Consider the following 22,803-nt stretch of genomic DNA (forward strand, 5'->3'; position numbering starts at 1 on the left):
ATTGTAATTCGATAATTGAATCTAAGCGAATAAATAATCTAATTTAATTATTTATTTTTAAAAAAATTGATAAATAGTGAAATGATGTATATTATATTCTGTTTTTGTATTATACTAGTAGTTAATTAACTATCATATTTGATAATGATTTCATATTACTATATTATTAGTTAATTATCACATTTTGTATTATTATTATTTTTTAATTCTATTAGACTTATAATCAAGTCAATTTAAATTTATTCGAGGATATAAAGATTGATTTGAATTAAAATTTGGCCGATCAAATTTTAACTTAAATTAAAAATCAATCGATTTAATATTGATCCGATTCAAAAATAGATTGAATAGATATTAATTTTTATTTGATTTCTTATTTGACTCGATTTATCATAGATCTAATTAAATTTAGGAACCAAAGAGAATCCACATAGGTGTGTTTTGTCGTCGTTATCCAATAAGAAAGTCATCGTTATTAAATGAGGAAGTTATTTGAAGTCAGCTTATCATGTACGAGTCAGCAAGTACCCATCTCATCCAAAACATTACTGACGTCGACATGCTGTCTCTTCTATCTTCACTTGCTATTTTATTAATTTGCTCCCATTCCTCTCTCTTCATCTGCTTATAACACAAATCACATCCTCTTACATATTCGAACGGAACAGTTGTCTGTATTTTTGTTTTGTCTGCAAATAAAATCTTAGAAAAATGACTGGTTTTGAGGGAGGAAACAAGAGGACCAAAGGCTCTAATGACTGTCTTACTTCCCTGGATGACGGTGATAAATTTGAAGGCATCCCATTGCTTCCCGGTCTTCCGGATGATGTAGCCAAGTACTGCCTTGCTCTGGTTCCCCGTTTTAGCTTCCCCGCCATGGGCGGCGTTTGCAAGACGTGGAGATCGTTCATTCAAACCAAGGAATTCTTACGGGAACGAACGTTGGCAGGGGTGCTTGAAGAGTGGCTTTATGTTTTGATTGTGGATTCCGATGGAAAGGATCGGCGGTGGGAGGTTTTTGATCGTTTGGGACATGAACGTCAGCTTGTGCCGCCCATGCCTGGGCCTGCAAAAATGGGGTTTGGGGTAACTTTCATTAACGGAAAGCTTCTCTGCATTGCAGGCTACTCGGTCATAAATGGTGTTGCTTCTGCTTCCCCTTCCCCGGATGTTTACCGATATGATCCTTTCCTCAACAGGTTTGTTTATAAACCCTAATTATAAATTATTCTATGTTCGATCAGAATTTTAAGTCAATGTTAAATTACAGATGGAGTAAGTTAGCAGACTTAAACGTTGCTCGTGCCGATTTCGCCTGCGCGGAGGTGAACGGCATGGTTTATGTCGTCGGAGGGTACGGAATCGAAGGTAAAAGTCTCTCCACCGTGGAGGTGTACGACCCTGAGACAGGTAAATGGACCGTTATCGAGAGCCTCCGTCGGCCACGGTGGGGCTGCTTTGCATGCGGATTGAACGGGAAACTTTACGTCTTTGGTGGAAGGTCGAGCTTCACAATCGGAAATTCGAGGTTCGTCGATGTTTACGACCCTATGAGGGGCCGCTGGTGCGAGATGAAGAACGGCGGTTGTGTCATGGTCACCACACATGCGGTGGTGGAGAAGAAGCTGTTCTGCATAGAGTGGGAGAACCAGCGGAAGGTGGCGATATTCGACCCGGATAACGGTTCATGGAAGAGGGTTTGGGTTCCATCGACGGGGAGCACGAGTGTAGGGTTCCGATTGGGGAACGAGGGTGGGAAGCTTCTGCTTTTCACAGCGGAGGGTGATCAAACACTGGTGTATGATCCGAATGCAACACCGGGTTCAGAATGGCGGACTTCGAATATAAAGCCTTCGGGTTTATGCCTATGCAGTGTGACAATCAAGGCTTGAATGTGTATATATATATATTACATCTTAAATTTCACCACCCTTTGACACCGAAGAAATGTTCAATATCGGATTTCAGTTTATATTTTTTAATTCAATTAAATACTTCAATTCTGAAATATGTTATAGTATATATAATCTTAAATATCACCCTAAATGTGCAAGGGTTGATCTTACTCACCTCTGTTTTACGGACGACCTTTTAGTTTTCTCAAAGAGGTGTTAACAACACTCGGGTTGAACTTTAATGATGAGAAAAGTGAGATTTTATTTTTAGAAATCTCGAGGAATGAATTGAGGTTAATCAAGGAGGATGTTCGTATAAAGCTTGGGAGGTAGACTGTTCGCTACTTGGGCATTCCTTTAGTTACGAGGAGACTCACTATCAAGGATTGCAAGCCTCTCGGGACAAGATTGAGGCTAGGTTTCAGACTTGGACAACTCGACACTTGTCCTATGTGTCGCAACCGTCTTTCCGGTCGGGCCCTGGAATTGGGCTTTGACTTAGGAAAATGGATTGGAGTCGCCACCGACCATTTTAAAACGAATTTAGGTGGGTCGGACACCATCTTACATGATCTGCGAGTTACCAGAAATGTGTCGAGTTCGGGAGTCGGTTACGGTCAAGGAAAGATTAGCACCCTTGGACCGCCCTTTCGGTACCAATTAATTTTTTTGGTTGTCTTTAATTGCGAAAATTAAAAATTTAAATTGAAATTTAAAAACCCGATTCAAATTACTTACCTTCGATCGATGGAAATTATTACTGAAAAAGTCAAAAATATTTGATTCAAACATACCCAATTTCAACAACATGCATCAAAAATTATTATTCAAATTCTTAATTAAGGCCAAAAGAGATATAATTATTGAATCATCAAATTATTTCCTAAGGCCCAATTATAAATAAGGATAATGAATGAGAGTATCTAGGTGTTAAAATTAAGGCCAATTAAAACCAATTAATAAATAATGTGAGTTTAGTGACACTAATTATCTAACTTAAATTCAATTATCCATTAATAAATAAATTTTAAAAAACACTGGTCGATCATTCTAGATGACTGCACAAGCAGGCGCATACATCTTGATTTCCAAATGCACATGAAGAGAAATAAAATATTAACAGACACACTGGAAGTCTAGTTGTAACACCCCCAACCCATACCCGGCCCGGATATGAGTCAGAGATATTACATTGACTTTAAAACACAACTCTTAATAAATCATAGTAAAATATTTGATCTTATATTAAGAAAATACCATATATTCATACTGTAATAAGTTTTACCAAAATATTCAGAGCATACACAACTTAACCCTTTAATTACATGCCAACTGCTATTTACATAACAAAATGACCTACTGATTAAGTTGCTTCTGATCTGATGGTTGCAGGAGTAATACTGTCAAGCTGCTTCACCTGTCTCGTCTAATTCCTCGGATCCTACGTGTGAAACACTCACACGCTAAGTCATCGACTTAGTGAGGCAATAATAATAACAAGGCAATGTAATGTAATGAAAATGTCAGGATCATATGAGATGAGATGCAAACATGTACTTAATCAATGTAGTATACTTCATCAATATCCATACCTGTAAGTGTATGACTGTAACATTCATGAATCTGTATTTAATAAGTTTATTGGCCCATGATAGCATAGTGAGAACCTAAGGTATTGGAGTAATGTGAGGTTGTGCACTATGCTGTCACCACAGCTCGTATAAATGCACCGAAGTGCCCCGTAGAATTGCACCGTAGTGCCATATAATAATGTCCATAAGGACCACATAGAATTCCTTAAGAATCATATACATATACTATGGATCAAGTATGTGTCTTTCAAGACTTCACACAGGTTCCAAAGGATATACATATGTCCTAAAGAACCGCTTAGAATTGCACCGTAGTGCCATATAATGATGTCCATAAGGACCACATAGAATTCCTTAAGAATCATATACATATACTATGGATCAAGTATGTGTCTTTCAAGACTTCACACAGGTTCCAAAGGATATACATATGTCCTAAAGAACCGCGTAGACCCTCTACCCTTGGCATGCCAACTATACCTATAGTTCTCATCTACATAACATGGGCTTATACATTTCCCGTAGTTCATATCGCGTAGTCATATTATTTCCATACCTTTATCACATAGGCATATCATTTACATACCTTATCACATAGCTCATATAACTTTTTCTGCATATTCATGTCATGCAATACATATAATATGAATTCATGTCATGTAATACATTTAATATAAATTCATGTCATGTATCATAATATGGAATGTGATCATATGTAAAATATGGAATCTAGACTTATCACAAGTCTAGAACTGAATATAATACTATATTCATGCTATGCATATGCACTCACCTATACTTCTTTGCCTTTTCCTCGATCGATCCTACTTGTAGATTGTTCCCGAACTCGAGTAGGCTCGGTATCTACATAAACATAATTTTTAAGATGATCATCAGATGTCTATGTCTTGAAATTAAGCTTTAATAGCTTACTAATTTAAGAAATTTATAGCTTAGTCTTTCTTTCTTTTCTTTCTTCTTTTTTTTTCTCATGGGGGAATCGGTTCCCCCCTGGGGTATCGATTCCCCTCAAGCATTATGGAATTTCATATACGATGAGGGGTATCGGTTCCCCCTTGGGGGTACCGATTCCCCTCTAGCATTCTGGAAATTCATTTCGTTGAGGGGGTATCGGTTCCCCTTGAATGGGTACCGATTCCCCTAACCCAGAAATTCTATTTTGAGCCCGGAAATCATCTCATTTCAACTCAAACATACATATTTCAATCCCTTTAATACTCTTAGCTCTCATACACTTACTTAAACTAATTATTATCCATTAAATACCTCTAAAACCTAGAAATCTAATTCTCCATTTAGAATTTAAAAATCCAACCCAAATTCCAATATGTTCTAATTTGAATTCTAACACCTCATACTTCTTAGTTAGCTTCTTGACAAGTCAAAAATCTTATTCAAACTTCAAAAACTCATTCCTATCAAAATTTCATCTAAAAATTCATTTTCCAAATCATTCTCTAAAACACTTATCTTGTTGTTTTAATGTCATATATAAGCTTTTCTTTAGCTTATATAACATCCAAGCTTTCATTTCCAATCTTAAAAATCAAAGAAATTACTAAGGTTCAGATTCTTACCTTTACTTGCAAGCTCCACGTTGAGAGAAGGAAGAGAAGAAAATAAGGAAGAAGGAAGAAGAAATGGGAGGGTTCTGGAACCTAATGTCACACGTGGGTTCTCATATAACCCCATAACATTTTATTTTAATTAAAATTTCCTTACAAATGACCATTTGGTCCTTATCTCCATCTCATATTTACTAACCATACTTTTTAAACTATATAATTATTCTACTTTAATCACCAAATGTTGAAACTTTGCAAATTAATCACTAACCCGACATGGAGGATGTTACACTAGTGCTCAAACCTAAGGAAAATTTTTGTTAAATGTAAAATAAGACTGACAAAATAACACAGGATAAAGTTAAACATAAAGTTAAAAATGCTACAATAGATTCTTGGAAAAACAAAGATAAGAGTTAAACATGTGAGTACAAAAGAGAAGATGGAAGTTTGCGGAGATTGAATACAAACAGAAGAACACATTTAAGTGGATTGGAAAGTAAAGATCTAGAAATACCCCAGAGATGAGATGTGATCTAACAAAAAATGCCAATGTCAAGAGAGGAAAGAACAAGGACGCAAATAGAAACTACAAAAGAACTAAACTGTTAGTAGTCTTACTGAGTCTGAGACCATAGTTTTGGATAATCAAGGCATAGCCAGTACTACATACATGAAGGACAAAAGATTAGATTTAATAGTATTCTTGTCGTTAGAGGTAAATGTACAACCATGAAATATATTCTATACGAGCGCTTTTGATCTTTAAAGGAAGTCATATGCGAGGAACGAGACATGACTCAGTTCAGATAAACAAATTAATATCCACTAAAAAAATAGATTAAACTTTTTCATTGGATAAAAGATCTAAAAAAACACTCACACAAAAATCTTATAACAATGTAAATTACAACTCAACATCAACAACCAGTTTCAAGTTGAAATTTAAATATAATTCACGAGAAAGAATAAAAACTTTTCCAAGTAAACAATTATGCCAAAGAAAAAGAAAATGCCAATCATCAAAGAAATAGATTGATCAGATACCCTTCTTAAGCTTCGGTGAGTGTACTGAAACTTGAAATGATCCCTTCTTTAAGTCTGAAAATTCGCCGTTGAACGTTCGTTCACCCAAGATTTGAAGGTTTGCTTGCGTCTTTATGTTTTGGCGTTTTACTTCTCTTGTTCAAGGAGCTCTTTCTCTTCTCTTTTCGCAGGTTCCTTTTCTCAAAGATTCGTGCTTTCTACTGTTTCTTCCCCCCCTTATTTTTGCCTCAATTTATAGCCATGAAACTGGCTATTTTTAGATAGATTGTAGAGTCCTATTCAAACTGAAACGCTCCTTTATTCAGTTTTAGAGTCCCACTTGGACTCAAATGCCTTGATTTAGTATTTTGACTTGGTTGTTATTCTTGTTACCGAGAAATACGAGGATAGTATTGTTGGGCAAAAAATTAGTGTCTACAGCTGCCCCTCTTTGTCCTTTTCGTGGAACGAAAATAGGACAAAGATAAAAAGACACAAATTTTGTCCATATCGAACGTCTTCTGCCGTAGAGTTGAAATCCGATGCAATGACTGATCTGTTAATTTAAATTGAATCACAAAATGACTCCCTCGTCGTGAGGTCGAGTTGAACTGGAAACTTCTGAGTACGATATCCTTCGTTGTGAAGTTGAAATCAAACTCAAAGCTTTTGGCAAGTGACTCCTGGATCGTCTTCTGGCTCAAGATACTTCGTCGTGAAGGTGGAACTTGACCTGAAGACTTTGGTGTTGATGTGTTACAGATGACTCATTCGTTGTGAAGTAAGGTCAACCTATTAGGGTATGATACCCTTCGTTGTGAAGTTGTATATGTATATGGCCCCTTTGTCGTGAAGTTGAGCCTGGGAATGGGATATCCTTCGTCGTGAAGTTGAAATCCAATGTAAGTTGCGTTGTTTCGAGGCCAATATCCTTCGCTGCGAAGTTGAAATTGACTCTGAAACTGGAAAGTGTATTGACAGACACTCCTTCTTTGAGTTGAATATCCTTCACCGTGAAGTTAAATCCAATCTAAAGATGGATGTTGCTTGTGTGCACGATTCCCTTCGTTGTGAAGTTGAAACCGTTGGTGACCCCTTCGTCGTGAAGTTGAGTCTGGAATTGGATATCCTTCATCGTGAAGTTGAAATCAAAGTAAGTAGCATTGTTCCAAGTCCAATATCCTCCGTCGTGAAGTTGAAATTGGCTCTGGAACCGGGAAATTGTTTGTTGACAACCGTCCCTCCCGTTGTGAAGTTGAAATTGTGTTGTCTCGAGTCCAACATCCTTCGTTGTGAAGTTGAAATTGATTCTGAATGAAATTTTGTTGACAAGCAGCGGTCCCTTCGTCGTGAAGTTGAACTTGCGTTGTCTGGAGTCTAATATCCTTCGTTGTGAAGTTGAAATTGGCTCTGAGATTGGGAAGTTGTTGTTGACAAGCAGCGGTCCTTCGTCGGAAGTTGAACTTGCGTTATCTGGAGTCCATATCCTTCGCTGTGAAGTTGAAATTGGCTCTGAAATTGGGAAAATTTGTTGACAACCAGCGGTCCATTCGTCGTCGTGAAGTTGAACATACGTTGTATGGAGTCCAATCCTTCGATGTGAAGTTGAAATTGGCTCTGAAATTGGGAAGTTGTTTATTGACAACCGCGGTCCCTTCGTCGTGAAGTTGAACTTGCGTTATCTGGAGTCCAATATCCTTCGTTGTGAAGTTGAATTGGCTCGAAATTGAGAAGTTGTTTGTTGACAACCAGTGGTCCCTTCGTCGTGAAGTTGACTTGTGTTGTCTGGAGTCCACTCCTTCGCTGTGAAGTTGAAATTGACTCTAGAATTGGAAATTATTTATTGACAACAACGGGTCCTTCGTCGTGAAGTTGAACTTGCGTTGGGAGTCCAATATCCTTCGTTGTGAAGTTGAATTGGCTGAAATTGAGAAGTTGTTTGTTGACAACCAGCGGCCCTTCGTCGTGAAGTTGAACATGCGTTGTCAAGAGTCCAATATCCTTCGATGTGAAGTTGAAATTGGCTCTGAAATTGGGAAGTTGTTTATTGACAACCAGCGGTCCCTTCGTCGTGAAGTTGAACTTGCGTTGTCTGGAGTCCAATATCCTTCGTGTGAAGTTGAAATTGGCTCTGAAATTGAGAAGTTGTTTGTTGACACCAGTGGTCCCTTCGTCGTGAAGTGAACTTGTCCCTTCGTCGTGAAGTTGAACTTGTGTTGTCTGGAGTCTAATATCCTTCGTTTTGAAGTTGAAATTGACTCTGAATGAAATTTTATTGAAAATTAGCCGCCCCTTCGTCGTGAAGTTGAGCTTGTGTTGTCTTGGGTCCAAGATCCTTCGCTGAGAAGTTGAAATTGGCTCTGAAATTGGGAAGTTGTTTATTGACAACCAGCGGTCCCTTCGTCGTGAAGTTGAACTTGCATTGTCTTGAGTCCAATATCCTTCGTTGTGAAGTTGAAATTGGCTCTGAAATTGGGAAATTGTTTATTGACAACCAGCGGTCCATTCGTCGTGAAGTTGAACTTGCGTTGTATGGAGTCCAATATCTTTCGTTGTGAAGTTGAAATTGGCTCTGAAATTGGGAAAATTGTTTATTGACAACCAACGGTCCCTTCGTCGTGAAGTTGAACTTGCGTTGTCTGGAGTTCAATTTTCTTCGCCGCGAAGTTGAAATAGACTCTGAATGAAGTTGGAAAGTTGTTTGTTGACAGACAACTTTTCTTGACTTAAGTTGTGCAGTAAATTTCCTTTGAATGAATGATGGCCCCTTTCGCCAAATTTTGTGAGCCGGATATCTTTCGTCGTGGAATTGAAATTTGTCTTGAAAGTGTTAACTGGAAACATACTGCTCATGGTTGAGTTTGTGTCGAACTGGATTTGTTTTGATCTGGTTCTGATATCTGTAAATATGTCAAGTTGGTTGAGGTGTAGCTAAGAAACCACCATCGTTCTTTAAAGGCGCATGCAAATCGAGTATCCTTCAACCTGAAGTCGAAACTTGACTCTAAAAGCTACAAAAAATCATATATGCTAAAATGATGAATGTGATGCACCTAAGTATGTCTAAGATGCATACAACATGAATGAATTATGTGTTATTTCTTGGATGGAGTCCCGTGCTTTGTCTGCTAATCTTGTCCCTGGAATCGATCGTGCCCCCATTCTCTTTTCGAGCTTTGGCTTTACAGACCTTTCAAATCTGAGACTGTTTTGTTTGGAAATGTTTTTCTCATTTTTCTTGTTTTAGGAGGGAAAAGATGAAAATTCTGTAAAATATTGTTCGCAATGAATCAAATTAAACATAAGTTCAAAGATTATCAAAGGAATCAATAGATCTTTTAATGCTTTCAGAGTTACAGCTCTTTGACAAACGTTCAAAGGGATGAGTTGGCTTTAGGTTGACCTAAGGTTTCGGCCATTAAAAAAATGTCATTTTTGTGTTATTGCAACATGCTTTGGTATTTCAATTGGGTGCGGACAAAATGACGCAACTAGCATGATCAATTACTAGACCTTTTATTTCGGTCCTCTGAAATCTTCCATTTGTTCAAGCTTTGTAGGCTCCTCTAACGAAGGCAGTGCAAAAATATCGGTCTAAAAATGAAATTCTTGAGTGCTCGTGTGAAATTGACTATAACAGGTGTTCCTTCCCTTAGCCCATTTTACCGAAACTTTATGCTTAGATAAATTCGATTTAATTTACCGTTATCTGGCTAGCTGAATCCATAAAGCCGGGGCGTTTAACCAATTGCTTTAGAGGGACAACTTATCATTATAATCATTTTTATCAAGGTAACTGAAGGGTTCATCTCATCACAAAGTCTTCGGCCTGACAAAAGCAATGGAGCAAACACCGAATTGCCAAGTGTCCGAGCAATGTCATGGTTTGAATACAATCTATTCATAAAGCCAGGGCTTTCGAGTTTCCTCTGTAACCAATTGCCTTAGTGGAATAGCTCAGTTTTACGGATTTAATTTCTTAAGATTGTCAAGAAGAACCTGTTATAGTCTAGGTGTTTGTTGAAAGTAAAAAATTTCATCTTTAGAGTTCAATTTTCAAGCAACTGACCTAAACTAGATTCACTTACTCGACTATTCCATCTGTGAAGATCATTATCATCACTGAACGTCTTAAATAAAAAGTATAATAATGTCATATGCAAAAGGATGCCCCATGTTGTCCGCACCTTATGAAAGGAAAATGTTATATTGGTTAATTAAAAGAGCAGGGTACGGTGTTTGAGTGTATATTCTGGGTAAAGTCAAATTCATTGTTTTAAATCATGTTACTTCGTCAAAGATATATAACTTTGAACCATTTCAGAGTTTCTTAATTCAGATGATATTCAAAGAATTGTAAGTTTGCAAATGTGATTCATTGTTTAACATCTTTAAAGTAACATAAATTTATTTAAAAGTCCTTACAAAAAAAATGGAAAAACAAATTCAAACAATATGTCTCAAATGATGAAATGGTCTTCCTCACTTGGATGCCCCCAAGTTGTTGAAGTCGATCCTATTCTTGTTACGTATTTTATGTATGATTCTCTTGATTGTGGAGTAATTCTCGATAGTGCGCCCTGGGACTCCGCTATGATTTTCGCAATGAGCGTTTCATCATACCACCTGGGGTACGGGGCTTCATGGATTTCTGGATATGGTGACACCACGTGTGCGTCAAACAACTGTTGGTAAAGCTCCTTATATGTCATAGAATCAAAATGTTCTCATTTTTGATGAGACATGTGAATGTAAAAAAAGGAAAAATAATGCGAATGTAAAGAAAAATAACAAAATGCACAATATGTCTGAATGCATGATGCATGAAATGTTCGAGGCATTGATCCAAAAAATGTACCTGTTATTATAAATAATCCTTATTGGGGCAAAGTGTTACGTCTTAAGAGACAAAAATATTTTGAAGGCATAGACCCCGAACAGCTTCTGATAGGTTGACTAGTCTTCTGCCTTCGTCTGTCACCGGTTGAATACCCTGTCAAACCGTTCTGGCTCCTTTGGCTAAAATATGCAAATAACGAGCTGCTTGCCCCCAAAAGGTCTCGAAGGACTGCATCGCCGACTTTCACTCTATGTCGAGCTTGTTCCAAACGAAAGTGCCATCGGAGCTCTCCACCCAAAGTTTATCGACTTGTTTCTAGAATTTATCAATAATGATCTCCAGCTTAGCTATGGTTTCGCCATCTTGATCTCGCAATTTTCGAAAGGACTCTCCGGGTCAGTAACATTTTCCTCGTCTTGCCCCTGCACCCTTTGCCTCCGAGTATTCTTTGACCATGGCTGGGCTTATGAGCTTTTTATCTCTTTGTATTATAATCCCTTTGTCCATTAATGCAGATTATTCATGTTTAACAAACACATTTTTGTGGATCAACACCTCGTTTTAAATGATGCGAATGATGAAAACAAAATGAAATAGAACAAAAAATAAAAGGGGTTAGTGAGGTAAATCAAAATAAAAAAAAATAAAAAATCCTACCCAACATGATAATCTACCCGAACATGCTTAATATTCCTACACAGACATGATTTCTATCCCGCATGCTAATTTCAAACAAATTCTAGCCGCATATTTGTCTAGTTCGCATGCTTTGAACAGAAAATAAAGCAGGAAACAAAGCATCATAGGGTTTGGAATGAGGTCTTGGGGTGGGCTCTAATTCCTTGCACTCTCCCGGTTTAGGTTCTAAAAAGGTACTCGAGTTCTCCTTGCTGGTGCCCCCTTGGGCTTACCAGACCCTTAGTCCTAAGCCCATCACAGGCTTGTGTGAACTAAGTTAAACTCGAGAGGACACATTCCCTTATGCCCACACGGTGAATAAATCCACACGAAGACATAAGGTATATGAATCCCGAAGGCTACTTGCTAGGCCCGCACGGTGAATAAATTCACACGAAGGCGTCGCTTTCACCCCCACTTAAATAGGGTTTGGAGTTCGGGTATAGAGCTTGAGATGAAAACTTTGAAAAATCTGAAATCATTAAAAAATGTTAGTACAACTATTTATTTGAAAAATAATCAAAGGTAAATAACTGGAATCGAATAAATAAATTTAAATTTAAATTTACCATTTTCGCATAAAAAGACAACCGAAAATTAATTTCGGCCTGACTCACTTACCTGTCCCCAGCGGAGTCACCAAACTGTCGCAACCGTCTTTCCGGTCGGGCCCTGGAATTGGGCTTTTGACTTAGGAAAGTGGATTGGAGTCGCCACCGACCATTTTAAAACGAATTTAGGTGGGTCGGACACCATCTTACATGATCTGCGAGTTACCAGAAATGTGTCGAGTTCGAGAGTCGGTTACGGTCAAGGAAAGATTAGCACCCTTGGACCGCCCTTTCGGTACCAATTAATTTTTTTGGTTGTCTTTAATTGCGAAAATTAAAAATTTAAATTGAAATTTAAAAACCCGATTCAAATTGCTTACCTTCGATCGATGGAAATTATTACTGAAAAAGTCAAAAATATTTGATTCAAACATACCCAATTTCAACAACATGCATAAAAAATTATTATTCAAATTCTTAATTAAGGCCAAAAGAGATATAATTATTGAATCATCAAATTATTTCCTAAGGCCCAATTATAAATAAGGATAATGAATGAGAGTATCTAGGTGTTAAAATTAAGGCCAATTAAAACCAATTAATAAATAATGGAGTTTAGTGACACTAATTATCTAACTTAAATCCAATTATCCATTAATAAATAAATTTTAAAAAACACTGGTCGATCATTCTAGATGACTGCACAAGCAGGCGCATACATCTTGATTTCCAAATGCACATGAAGAGAAATAAAATATTAACAGACACACTGGAAGTCTAGTGCTCAAACCTAAGGAAAATTTTGTTAAATGTAAAATAAGACTGACAAAATAACACAGGATAAAGTTAAACATAAAGTTAAAAATACTACAATAGATTCTTGGAAAAACAAAGATAAGAGTTAAACATGTGAGTACAAAAGAGAAGATGGAAGTTTGCGGAGATTGAATACAAACAGAAGAACACATTTAAGTGGATTGGAAAGTAAAGATCTAGAAATACCCCAGAGATGAGATGTGATCTAACAAAAAATGCCAATGTCAAGAGAGGGAAAGAAACAAGGCGCAAATAGAAACTACAAAAAGAACTAAACTGTTAGTAGTCTTACTGAGTCTGAGACCATAGTTTTGGATAATCAAGGCATAGCCACTACATACACGAAGGACAAAAGATTAGATTTAATAGTATTCTTGTCGTTAGAGGTAAATGTACAACCATGAAATATATTCTATACGAGCGCTTTTGATCTTTAAAGGAAGTCATATGCGAGGAACGAGACATGACTCAGTTCAGATAAACAATTAATATCCACTAAAAAAATAGATTAAACTTTTCATTGGATAAAAGATCTAAAAAAACACTCACACAAAAATCTTATAACAATGTAAATTACAACTCAACATCAACAACCAGTTTCAAGTTGAAATTTAAATATAATTCACGAGAAAGAATAAAAACTTTTCCAAGTAAACAATTATGCCAAAGAAAAAGAAAATGCCAATCATCAAAGAAATAGATTGATATCAGATTACCCTTCTTAAGCTTCGGTGAGTGTACTGAAACTTGAAATGATCCCTTCTTTAAGTCTGAAAATTCGCCGTTGAACGTTCGTTCACCCAAGATTTGAAGGTTTGCTTGCGTCTTTATTTTTGGCGTTTTACTTCTCTTGTTCAAGGAGCTCTTTCTTCTCTTTTCGCAGGTTCCTTTCTCAAAGATTCGTGCTTCTACTGTTTTCTTTCCCCCTTATTTTTGCCTCAATTTATAGCCATGAAACTGGCTATTTTTAGATAGATTTGTAGAGTCCTATTCAAACTGAAACGCTTTATTCAGTTTTAGAGTCCCACTTGGACTCAAATGCCTTGATTTAGTATTTTGACTTGGTTGTTATTCTTGTTACCGAGAAATACGAGGATAGTATTGTTGGGCAAAAAATTAGTGTCTACACTATGTGAGAAAAATTCAACTCATTCAGGCTGTCATCTTTAACATTCAGAATCTTTGGAGTGGGCAGTTAGTCCTTCTAAAAGTTGTCCTCAAACGCATCAATTAAATGTAAGGGTTTTTTTTTTGGAGGTTTGGAGCTCGATGACTTAGAATAAAGTTTGTTTACTCATGCTTTATTAATTCTAAAAGGGAAGGATCTCTTGAATTATGAGTATATGCTCAAGGGATTTACCTCTTGGTAGGTGACTGTGAATCATATAGCTGCTAGATTTGGAGAAGACGTAAGCTGAGGGATGCGGCAATGCAGTTGGGGTTCCTTGATTATAACTTCACTGTTGTTAGGATTTGGAAGGATGATAGGCAGAAAGGGGCAAGGCGGAGTGACATAGATTGGTTTGACATCAGTTTCACATTCCAAAGCAGTCTGTCATCTCTTAGATGGCAATTTTAAATAGATTACCTACATAGAGAATCCAATTCATTGATCTCTTTGTATGGGGTTTAATCTTGCTTAGGTGTTTTGTTTTGTTTGTGATACTGGTTATATTTGGTTGTATGAACTCTCGAGTTTTCTTTGGATAAATAAAATTCACATTTATCTAAAAAAGAAACTCATTAAAAGATAAAACGAAAATGAAAATTATAATTTTAACTCTGTTTTTTTGTGTTTAAATTAAAAAAAGTACATTATAAAATTATTTTTAAAGAAAAATTATATACTCAATATTAATTCTGACTCTCTAAACACACTTTGTAAGAACAATACTGAACCAGACTCCATAATTTGCATTAGTTATACTGAAAAGCTCAAAGCTATATAGTGCAAAATCTACTTCTAATAGTCGTGTAAGTTTCTTCACAAATGGAGAAGAAGTGGGGGTTCAGTTCTGTTGGTCCACTTTGGTTGGATAGTTCTCAGTCAGAGGGTTCGAGCCTCACGGTGGGCGATTACTTTTATACTTTCCCGATTTAATTTTTACTAATTTTGGGTTGAGTTTCAATTCTCCACGGAAGCCAACAGAGATGAACAAAACCAGAATTTGATCATCGATACCTCCAATTCTGAATTCTTCTTCTTACAACAGACACTACATGTAAGATTTATGTCTTACTCTTTCATTTTATTATTTCTTTCTTTCGCACCAAATTACCTTTCGACTCTCTTTTTTGGATTGTAAATATCAAATTTATTATTGATTTAGGGTTATGAAATGTGTGGGTTATGATTGTGGCAGCAATGATTACATTTCAATAACTTCCCTCAAGGACGATATTTTCTAATTGTACTGGCTACTTACTGATCAAATGCACTGATAATATCTCAATTGTTGCTCTTTTATCTTTTGGGAGTTGAGATTGAAAGTGGGAGGTGGATGATAGCAAAGGGATTGGAATTTGGAAATCAAAGTGCTAATTTGATGGGAATTGGATCAGAGAATTATGGGTATTTCTCAATTTCTTTGCTTTTCAGTTGTTCATGGTCGGTTTTGCATTCATTTCATTTCTTATATTTGATCATTTGAGAGATATTTTGCTTTGATTAGGTGCTCACATGTCACAATGAGATATTTGATTGCAGACATTATCATAATGAAGCAAAGGTATGGTCTTGAAGAGAGTTGTGAGCCAGTCTTAGCAGTCTTCTTCATTTGTTTATACTTATCATTCCTTTGTTAATCTTTGAGATTTTATTTTGAAAACTCGGAACTCATAATTTTCACATAATTTCACGTTTTGAAAATCATGTTGTTAGTGTTACGTTGAAGATTGGTCTTGATTTTGGGTTCATGATTTGTTTAATTTATTTTGATTCAAAAGTCTGCAAGTGTATTTGAATTGAGTGCTTCAAATTTTCCTACTTAAACTAATCCACCGTATCAGTTACCCATAAGCCCTTTATTTAAACTATGAACTCAAAATTAATAGAACAAAATGTGTGGAAAAGGCCTTTGAAGAACATGTGAAAAGCGTCCATTCTTGGAACATCTTATTTCTAGATACATACGACAAGAACATTTCATAAAACAAACGAATTCAAACTTAAAATTAAACTTAATTGGTTCCGAATTAAACACAAGATCTAGAATCTGCAACTTAAACTCAACTCGACTCAATTACACCTGGGCTCCAGAGCTTAGCACAATCCAAGCCATTTTATTCTATTAACGTTAGTTCCATGACCATTCATTTCAATATCTACAATCTACATGATGCAACCACTTTAATTCTAGGAAACATTTATTTTTATCCTTTTGTCAGTTACCCAGAAACGACATCTATGATCACCGAAAACACAGACATTATATGTTCAAAATAAAGAATGAATACAGATATCGTTAACTAATGTTCATCAAAAGGGCCAGAAAAAATAAAATGTTGTGGATGCCATGAGAAACAAAACAAGTATGGCCGCCAGGCATTAGAAACTTCATTATTTTGCTAAAACATGAAATGTTGTTAACACAACAGCATAGGATAAAACAATAATACACTACCAGACCATCAGATGCCTGAGGTCGCCTTATGCTCCGAGTTTTGAGTACTTCAAGTTTATTCCATGATAACCACTTGCAATAGGAAATTAACTCCCTACATACCATCAAACAACTTGTCAAAAAACTTCAGATGGCAATCTGGCATTTGCTGTGAACATATATGAATATGCAAGGAATAAGAAAACAGTTAATAATATATACCATCTTACTAATTTCAATGGCTTAAAAAGAGGGAACTAAATGTTAAGCATGCACCGCCTCAATAAGCTTGTGTCCTATATGCCATTTTCTACTCGAAAATGACTAAACTTGATTTGGTTATCATATCTTATGCCTTCTTCAGAATTGCATGTCCAGCTCAGTTGGTAGAACAGAAGGCTCTTAACCTTGAGGTCGTGAGATCGAGTCCCAAGGTGGGCAATTTATAATTCGGAAGTCTCCCACGGAAGCTGCTCTCAACCTAGTGTTTGCCACTGCCAGCTGATATGAAGGGAAAGTTACAATTTATTCCTTGAGGACATTAAAGGAAATAAGTTAATCCTCAATCAGTCTTCTGCAGGCATTGTACAGTCAAGCACACCATATTTTTTCTTTCTCGTGAAACAATTCATGTACGTACCAAAGGGTACAGTGTGTTGTGAAAGCATGCATAATGTGGATGACAGAATAAGCTGGGCAATCAATAACATAATTCCATAGAACAGAAAATTTTCACATAACAAAATGGAAATTAATTATTATAAATGCCAAATAATGCAAGCTAAGAGTACAAATTTTGGAAGGAAAAAAATGCACCAAAAAATTGAAAGTCAGAAAGATGACAGAAGCAACCTGCGCAGAAACTAAGCAGAAGCCTCCAGCAACTCCCTTTCGGCACGCTCTCTAATCCTTCTCTCAAGCTCTGGCCTAAAGTGTCGTATAAGACCCTGCACGGGCCAAGCAGCTGCATCACCCAAAGCACAAATTGTGTGCCCTTCAATCTGCTTGGTCACCTCCTGAAGCATGTCAATCTCTTCCAACTTTGCATTCCCGACTTTCAATTTCCATGATCATCCATAGCCACCCAGTCCCTTCCCTGCAGGGTGTGCACTGTCCACAACTCTCGTGCTTGTAGAAGTAAGAAAGCCTTGCGATTGCATCTACTACATCGGTTGATTTATCCATCACAATTACAGCAGCAGTTCCCCCTGACTGGACAGCCTTGAGTGCATCATAATCCATCAGGACATCATCACATATGTGTTTGGGTAAAAGTGGAACAGAAGAACCTCCTGGTATTATTGCAAGTAAATTGTCCCATCCACCTCTGACACCTCCACAGTGCCTCTCTATCAACTCCTTAAGTGGGATACTCATCTCTTCCTCAACTGTGCAAGGCTTGTTGACATGACCTGAGACGCAAAACAATTTGTCCCAGAATATTCTTCCTCCCAAAACTGGCAAACCACTCAGGACCACGTCTCAATTGTGGGTGAAACAGCCACTGTCTCCACATTTGTGACAGTGGTTGGACAACCATATAACCCTGCATTAGCAGGGAAAGGAGGCTTCAATCTAGGTTTCCCTTGTTTTCCTTCGAGGCTCTCTAGAAGTGGCTGTTTCTTCACCACAAATATAAGCACCAGCACCATAATGGATGTGAACATCAAAATCATAACCAGAACCACATGCATTTTTGCCCAACAGTCCAGCTTCATAAGCTTCTTTTCTAGCTCTTTCAAGGTTCTTACGTTCATTCACATATTCACCCCTGATGTAGATGTAAGAGCCGTAGCTCTCATCCCAACCCCAGCAATCAAGCAGCCCTCCAATAGTTTGTGAGGATCGTGGCGCATGATTTCCCTATCCTTGCAGGTTCCAGGTTCACTTTCATCAGCATTGACAACAAGATAAGAAGGGCGGCCATCGGATACTTTTGGCATAAAAGACCATTTTAGGCCCGATGGAAAACCAGCACCACCACGTCCCCGGAGTCCAGATTTCTTCATTTCATTGACAATCCAATCCGCACCCTTGAGTACTAAATCCTTGGTTCTATGCCAGTCACCACGTTTCATGGCACCTTTGAGAAAAGGGTCATGCACCCATATAAGTTGGTGAAAATACGGTCCTCATCTTTTAGACCACCAAATGGGTTTTCTCAGGTGGCGGAGGCGGAGGGGGGGGCTGTGGAGCACCAGCAGTTGTTGCTCCTTGAGTACTAAATGATCTAATATCTAGTTTCCACCTCTCACTGCCAGCCTTGAACAATGCAGCCCTTTGCAATGAAAGAATGACCTTAATGGAACCTACAGAAAGAAATAACAACCATCAGTAACCTCTTTGTCCTTCCTTTTTCATTGAACATCCCCCAACACAAAGACTTTGGGACATAACTAATCAATTTCTTAGCTTCCATGAAATGATCTAATTATCAGAAATAAATCTAAATACAACACTGAAGAAGAAAATAACAATGTGAATTAACAAACATGTTAGAATGAAGCAACTGACATCGGAAAAGCCTATCAACACTCCTAGGGGATCACTGCAGAGACAACTGGAGCCAATAATACACCCAGTCTGACAGCGGCAACCAAATAGGGAAGAATATAACAAAGACCCATCAGCTTCCATTATAAAAATTAATCAGTCCATCAAAAAAAACGACTTCTCTGTGAATGTAACTAAACATTTTCCGAGAACTAAATTAGAAATCACTTCCTCGATGCCAAAGTGAGTCGCATCCAATTTGAAGCAACTAAAAAAATTCCTAATTCCTCATAATTACCTTAACTTCCTTCCGCTGAGATATGGAAATGAACAATCAGAACTAAAATCTACACTAACTAAAATTAATTTCATAACCCTAAAACAACAATCAATACTCAGTAAGCTTAGTTTCTAGCAAATGAAAACTGAAAATTTCTCATCTGTGCGCTAATTTCCACTAGCTTAACCGCACCCAAACAGAATATAAAAAAGAAACAAGAAAATCAATCGATTGGATCTAGAACTAAACGAGAAAAACAAACAACATTTCACGATCAAACAATTATGAACCGACGAGAAAGCCAACGCGAGCGAAAAAAACGAAAGGAAAAAGCTTGGAAGCATGAACGTACCATTGCGTAAATGACGCCGACGATCCTTGATGATTCGCGATTTCGACTGAGACTGGAAAAAAATCAGGGACAACAGCGGAGGTAAATAGAGGAATTTGAAGATGGGGAGTACTTGGCTACGGCTTACAATAAAGATTGGTGAGGGAAGCTCAAGTTATTGGTTGATATGGGGTAGTAAGTGATCTGACGGTAGAAATTTTAAAAGAGTTTGTGATGGTTTTCGACGATACGTTGTGATGGCGTGGATGTTGTTTGAGCCACCATTCAACGGATATGATTAATTGGCCACGTCTACAGTTGAATCGTGCTTTTTTTGTTATATTAAAAATAATTTAAATTATTATAAAATACAATTTAAAAATTATACGATAATAATATTGAAGTTTGAAATAGGTAAAACTATGATTTCGTTCCATTATTGTACTCACAATCCAAATTCAGTTTTGAAATTATAAGATAAAATTGTACGTAATTTTACAAGAATAACATCTTATACCAATTTTGTTAACTTTTACGTAAATACTCTCGTTAAATATTAGCAACATGTATTTATATTAAAATCATTTTAATAATTCAGTATTCATATTAAAAATTTGAAAATGTGGCTATTTCACAATTCAACCCTAATTATGTGGTTAGTTACGTTAGTTTATCCAAAATTAACACCATAAGAAAATAACCATACAAGCACAAAAATCGAGAGTATATCATCATTCACAATAAGTATAAACAAAATAATTAATTTATGTAGTATTTGTAAAATTTATGCGCCCTAAAACTAAACTCAATTTATACTTTTAGTGTAACATAAAACGTTTATATTTATATAACATTTTAGATAAATAATATTTTAAATTAAAAATGACGTAAATTAATTATAGCACAACAAAAGCACCCATAATTGATCCAAATAATTTAAAAAATTTTAAATCACCTACAACAATAACCTATAAACCCATTAAACTTAGCTGAATTCAGTGGAAATCACAGTTCGTGATAGTGGACATGTTTTATCCTAAAATTTAAATTTTATTCAATTGTTATTTACTTTATTGATGGTGACCATCCTAAATTTTTCGTGCCCACCATAAACTTTGAGTTTTCTTTAATTAATTATTGATTTTGTGACGGTGTCATCCTAAAATTTTATTTGTACCCATCTCATTAAAAAATTATGTTGTTAATGTATGTATGCACACCTTTAAAAATATTTTTGGATCTGTTACAACAAACAGTAATGTAATGGATAAACCTAGCATTTTGTTTAAGCCATGCAAGAAAACACACACAACAAACCTTGTACTCCAAAAATAGCTTGAAAAAGGAAAGGTCAAACGAAGATCAATGCTGGTCACCCAAAAAATAACCAAGTTTTTGCCGAACTTGTCTTCTCCGGTCAAACCAAAACCTGATATAAAGAGAAGCACTTAACAAGAGATTCCAAGGGGAAGAAGAAGATGGATTCAGGGTTATCGTGGGCTGATCAATGGGATCCAAACCCAGATCCCGGAACGGAAGCTTCCGGCGACAAGAAGAAGAAGGAGGAGGAAGGTTCCGGCAAGGGCAAGTTCAGCAAGTCGTTTCTGAGTTTCAAATGGATTAAGGAGTTGAAGAAGAAAGGTAGCAAAGGAGAACGACAAGTACAAGAAGAATGATGAGGAAACATTGCCATGGATGGATCCTGATCATAACCCTACAAAGATTCTTATCCATTTACTGCTCTTTGTATTATGGTTTCTCTGTATATTCCCATTTGATTCAAAGATGAAATTTATGTATGTTATGATTAAATATCTCATGTTCCCCGAGGAATAAAACATGCTGGAAAACAAGACATGCATCCATGTGTTTTGGATGATTAGTGGATTTGGTTTTGGATAATAACTTTCCATTAGTAAGAAGAAGAATTCGTACCGTTGACGATAAATCTAATGCAATAGAGAAAAAATAAAGATAAATTAAGCATTTAACATAAACTATCATTTTGATATTTTTAGTATTTAAACTTTTAATTTTTTCAAAACCATATCTAAAGTTTAGTTTTGTTTCATTTTAGTACTCATCGTTAAAAACTTTAGTTTTTGTTTTATTTAGTATCCCATTCAAAATTTAACATTAGTTTGAAAAAAATTTAAAAGTTTAAGTACTAAATGTATAAAAACCGATAGTTTAGGTACTAAACGCGTTAAAATTTTAACGATGGTACTAAAATGAAATGAAACTAAACGTTAGACATGGTTTGAAAACTTGAAAGTTGAAGTACTAAACGGACTAAATTGATAATTTAGATACTAAATACGTAATTTACCCAAAGTTTAAGTATTTGAGGTTTGTTGTGCTAATTTATTGTCGTACATCCTATCTAAAGATAACATGAATAGAACGAATACTAAAGAGATACATTCCACTTTATACTAAAGATACATCCTATCGAATTGACACGTGTAATTAAAAACAAAATTTTAGGAGCCTAATTGCATCAAAGGAAAAGTGAGATGTCTAATCATACATAAATACTGAAATTTGATACCAAATTTATATTTAGCTTAGATGAGGAAGTAAAGGCTTATTCATAAAATCCATTCAACATATCTTAAATATAGCAGCAGACTATCCACGGATGCCTAATACCATCAACGGAAGAGCAACTACGAATCAAGTACCAAATAGGAAACAAGTTGCATCGTTGCTAATTCCAATCCTAATCGTGGAAGTTAAAAGAAAAAATCCAATTATTATGGAACCAAGTTGAGATTCAAGCGATCAGATATCGTATACCGCTGCTTGCAGAAAAACCAGGGCCTGCTGTGCAAAGCGCCATACAGCAAGAAAACCGATCACAATCAAATCCAACCTGCATCAGAGACCAGAAGTATTTCTCATCTACCATGTCGACTATATGAGTGCTCGTTGTCGAGCCTATGTTCGAGTTGGAAACTCTGAACTTTCCCACCAACTTCAGCATTGACCATCCACAAGAAAACAGATATTGTCTCGGAAATACATGCAACACGAGGTTTTAGAAATGAGACATCAAGGTTTTACTTGCAGCCTCCAACAATCTGAACAAAGCACTCCAGACTAAATGTTTC

General features: G+C 36.5%; 2 protein-coding genes and 1 pseudogene across 2 annotated transcripts; 2 read left to right on the top strand and 1 right to left on the bottom strand.

Annotated features, from left to right (window-relative positions):
- Positions 1 to 675: 675 nt before the first annotated feature.
- LOC120216080 (F-box/kelch-repeat protein At1g67480-like) lies at positions 676 to 1,919 on the top strand. The gene is made up of 2 exons (XM_039213596.1): positions 676 to 1,199; positions 1,271 to 1,919. The coding sequence occupies exons 1-2, from the start codon at positions 712 to 714 to the stop codon at positions 1,890 to 1,892; spliced, it is 1,110 nt and encodes a 369-aa protein (XP_039069527.1). The 5' UTR covers positions 676 to 711; the 3' UTR covers positions 1,893 to 1,919.
- A 14,500-nt stretch (positions 1,920 to 16,419) lies between these two features.
- LOC120215814 lies at positions 16,420 to 20,777 on the bottom strand (annotated as a pseudogene).
- A 391-nt stretch (positions 20,778 to 21,168) lies between these two features.
- LOC120215815 lies at positions 21,169 to 21,366 on the top strand. The gene has a single exon (XM_039213366.1). The coding sequence runs from the start codon at positions 21,169 to 21,171 to the stop codon at positions 21,364 to 21,366; it is 198 nt and encodes a 65-aa protein (XP_039069297.1).
- The last annotated feature ends 1,437 nt before the right edge of the window (positions 21,367 to 22,803 follow it).

The sequence above is a fragment of the Hibiscus syriacus genome, unplaced genomic scaffold (genome assembly GCF_006381635.1).
Source record: "Hibiscus syriacus cultivar Baekdansim isolate YM2019G1 unplaced genomic scaffold, ASM638163v2 tig00110156_pilon, whole genome shotgun sequence".
Taxonomy (NCBI): domain Eukaryota; kingdom Viridiplantae; phylum Streptophyta; class Magnoliopsida; order Malvales; family Malvaceae; genus Hibiscus; species Hibiscus syriacus.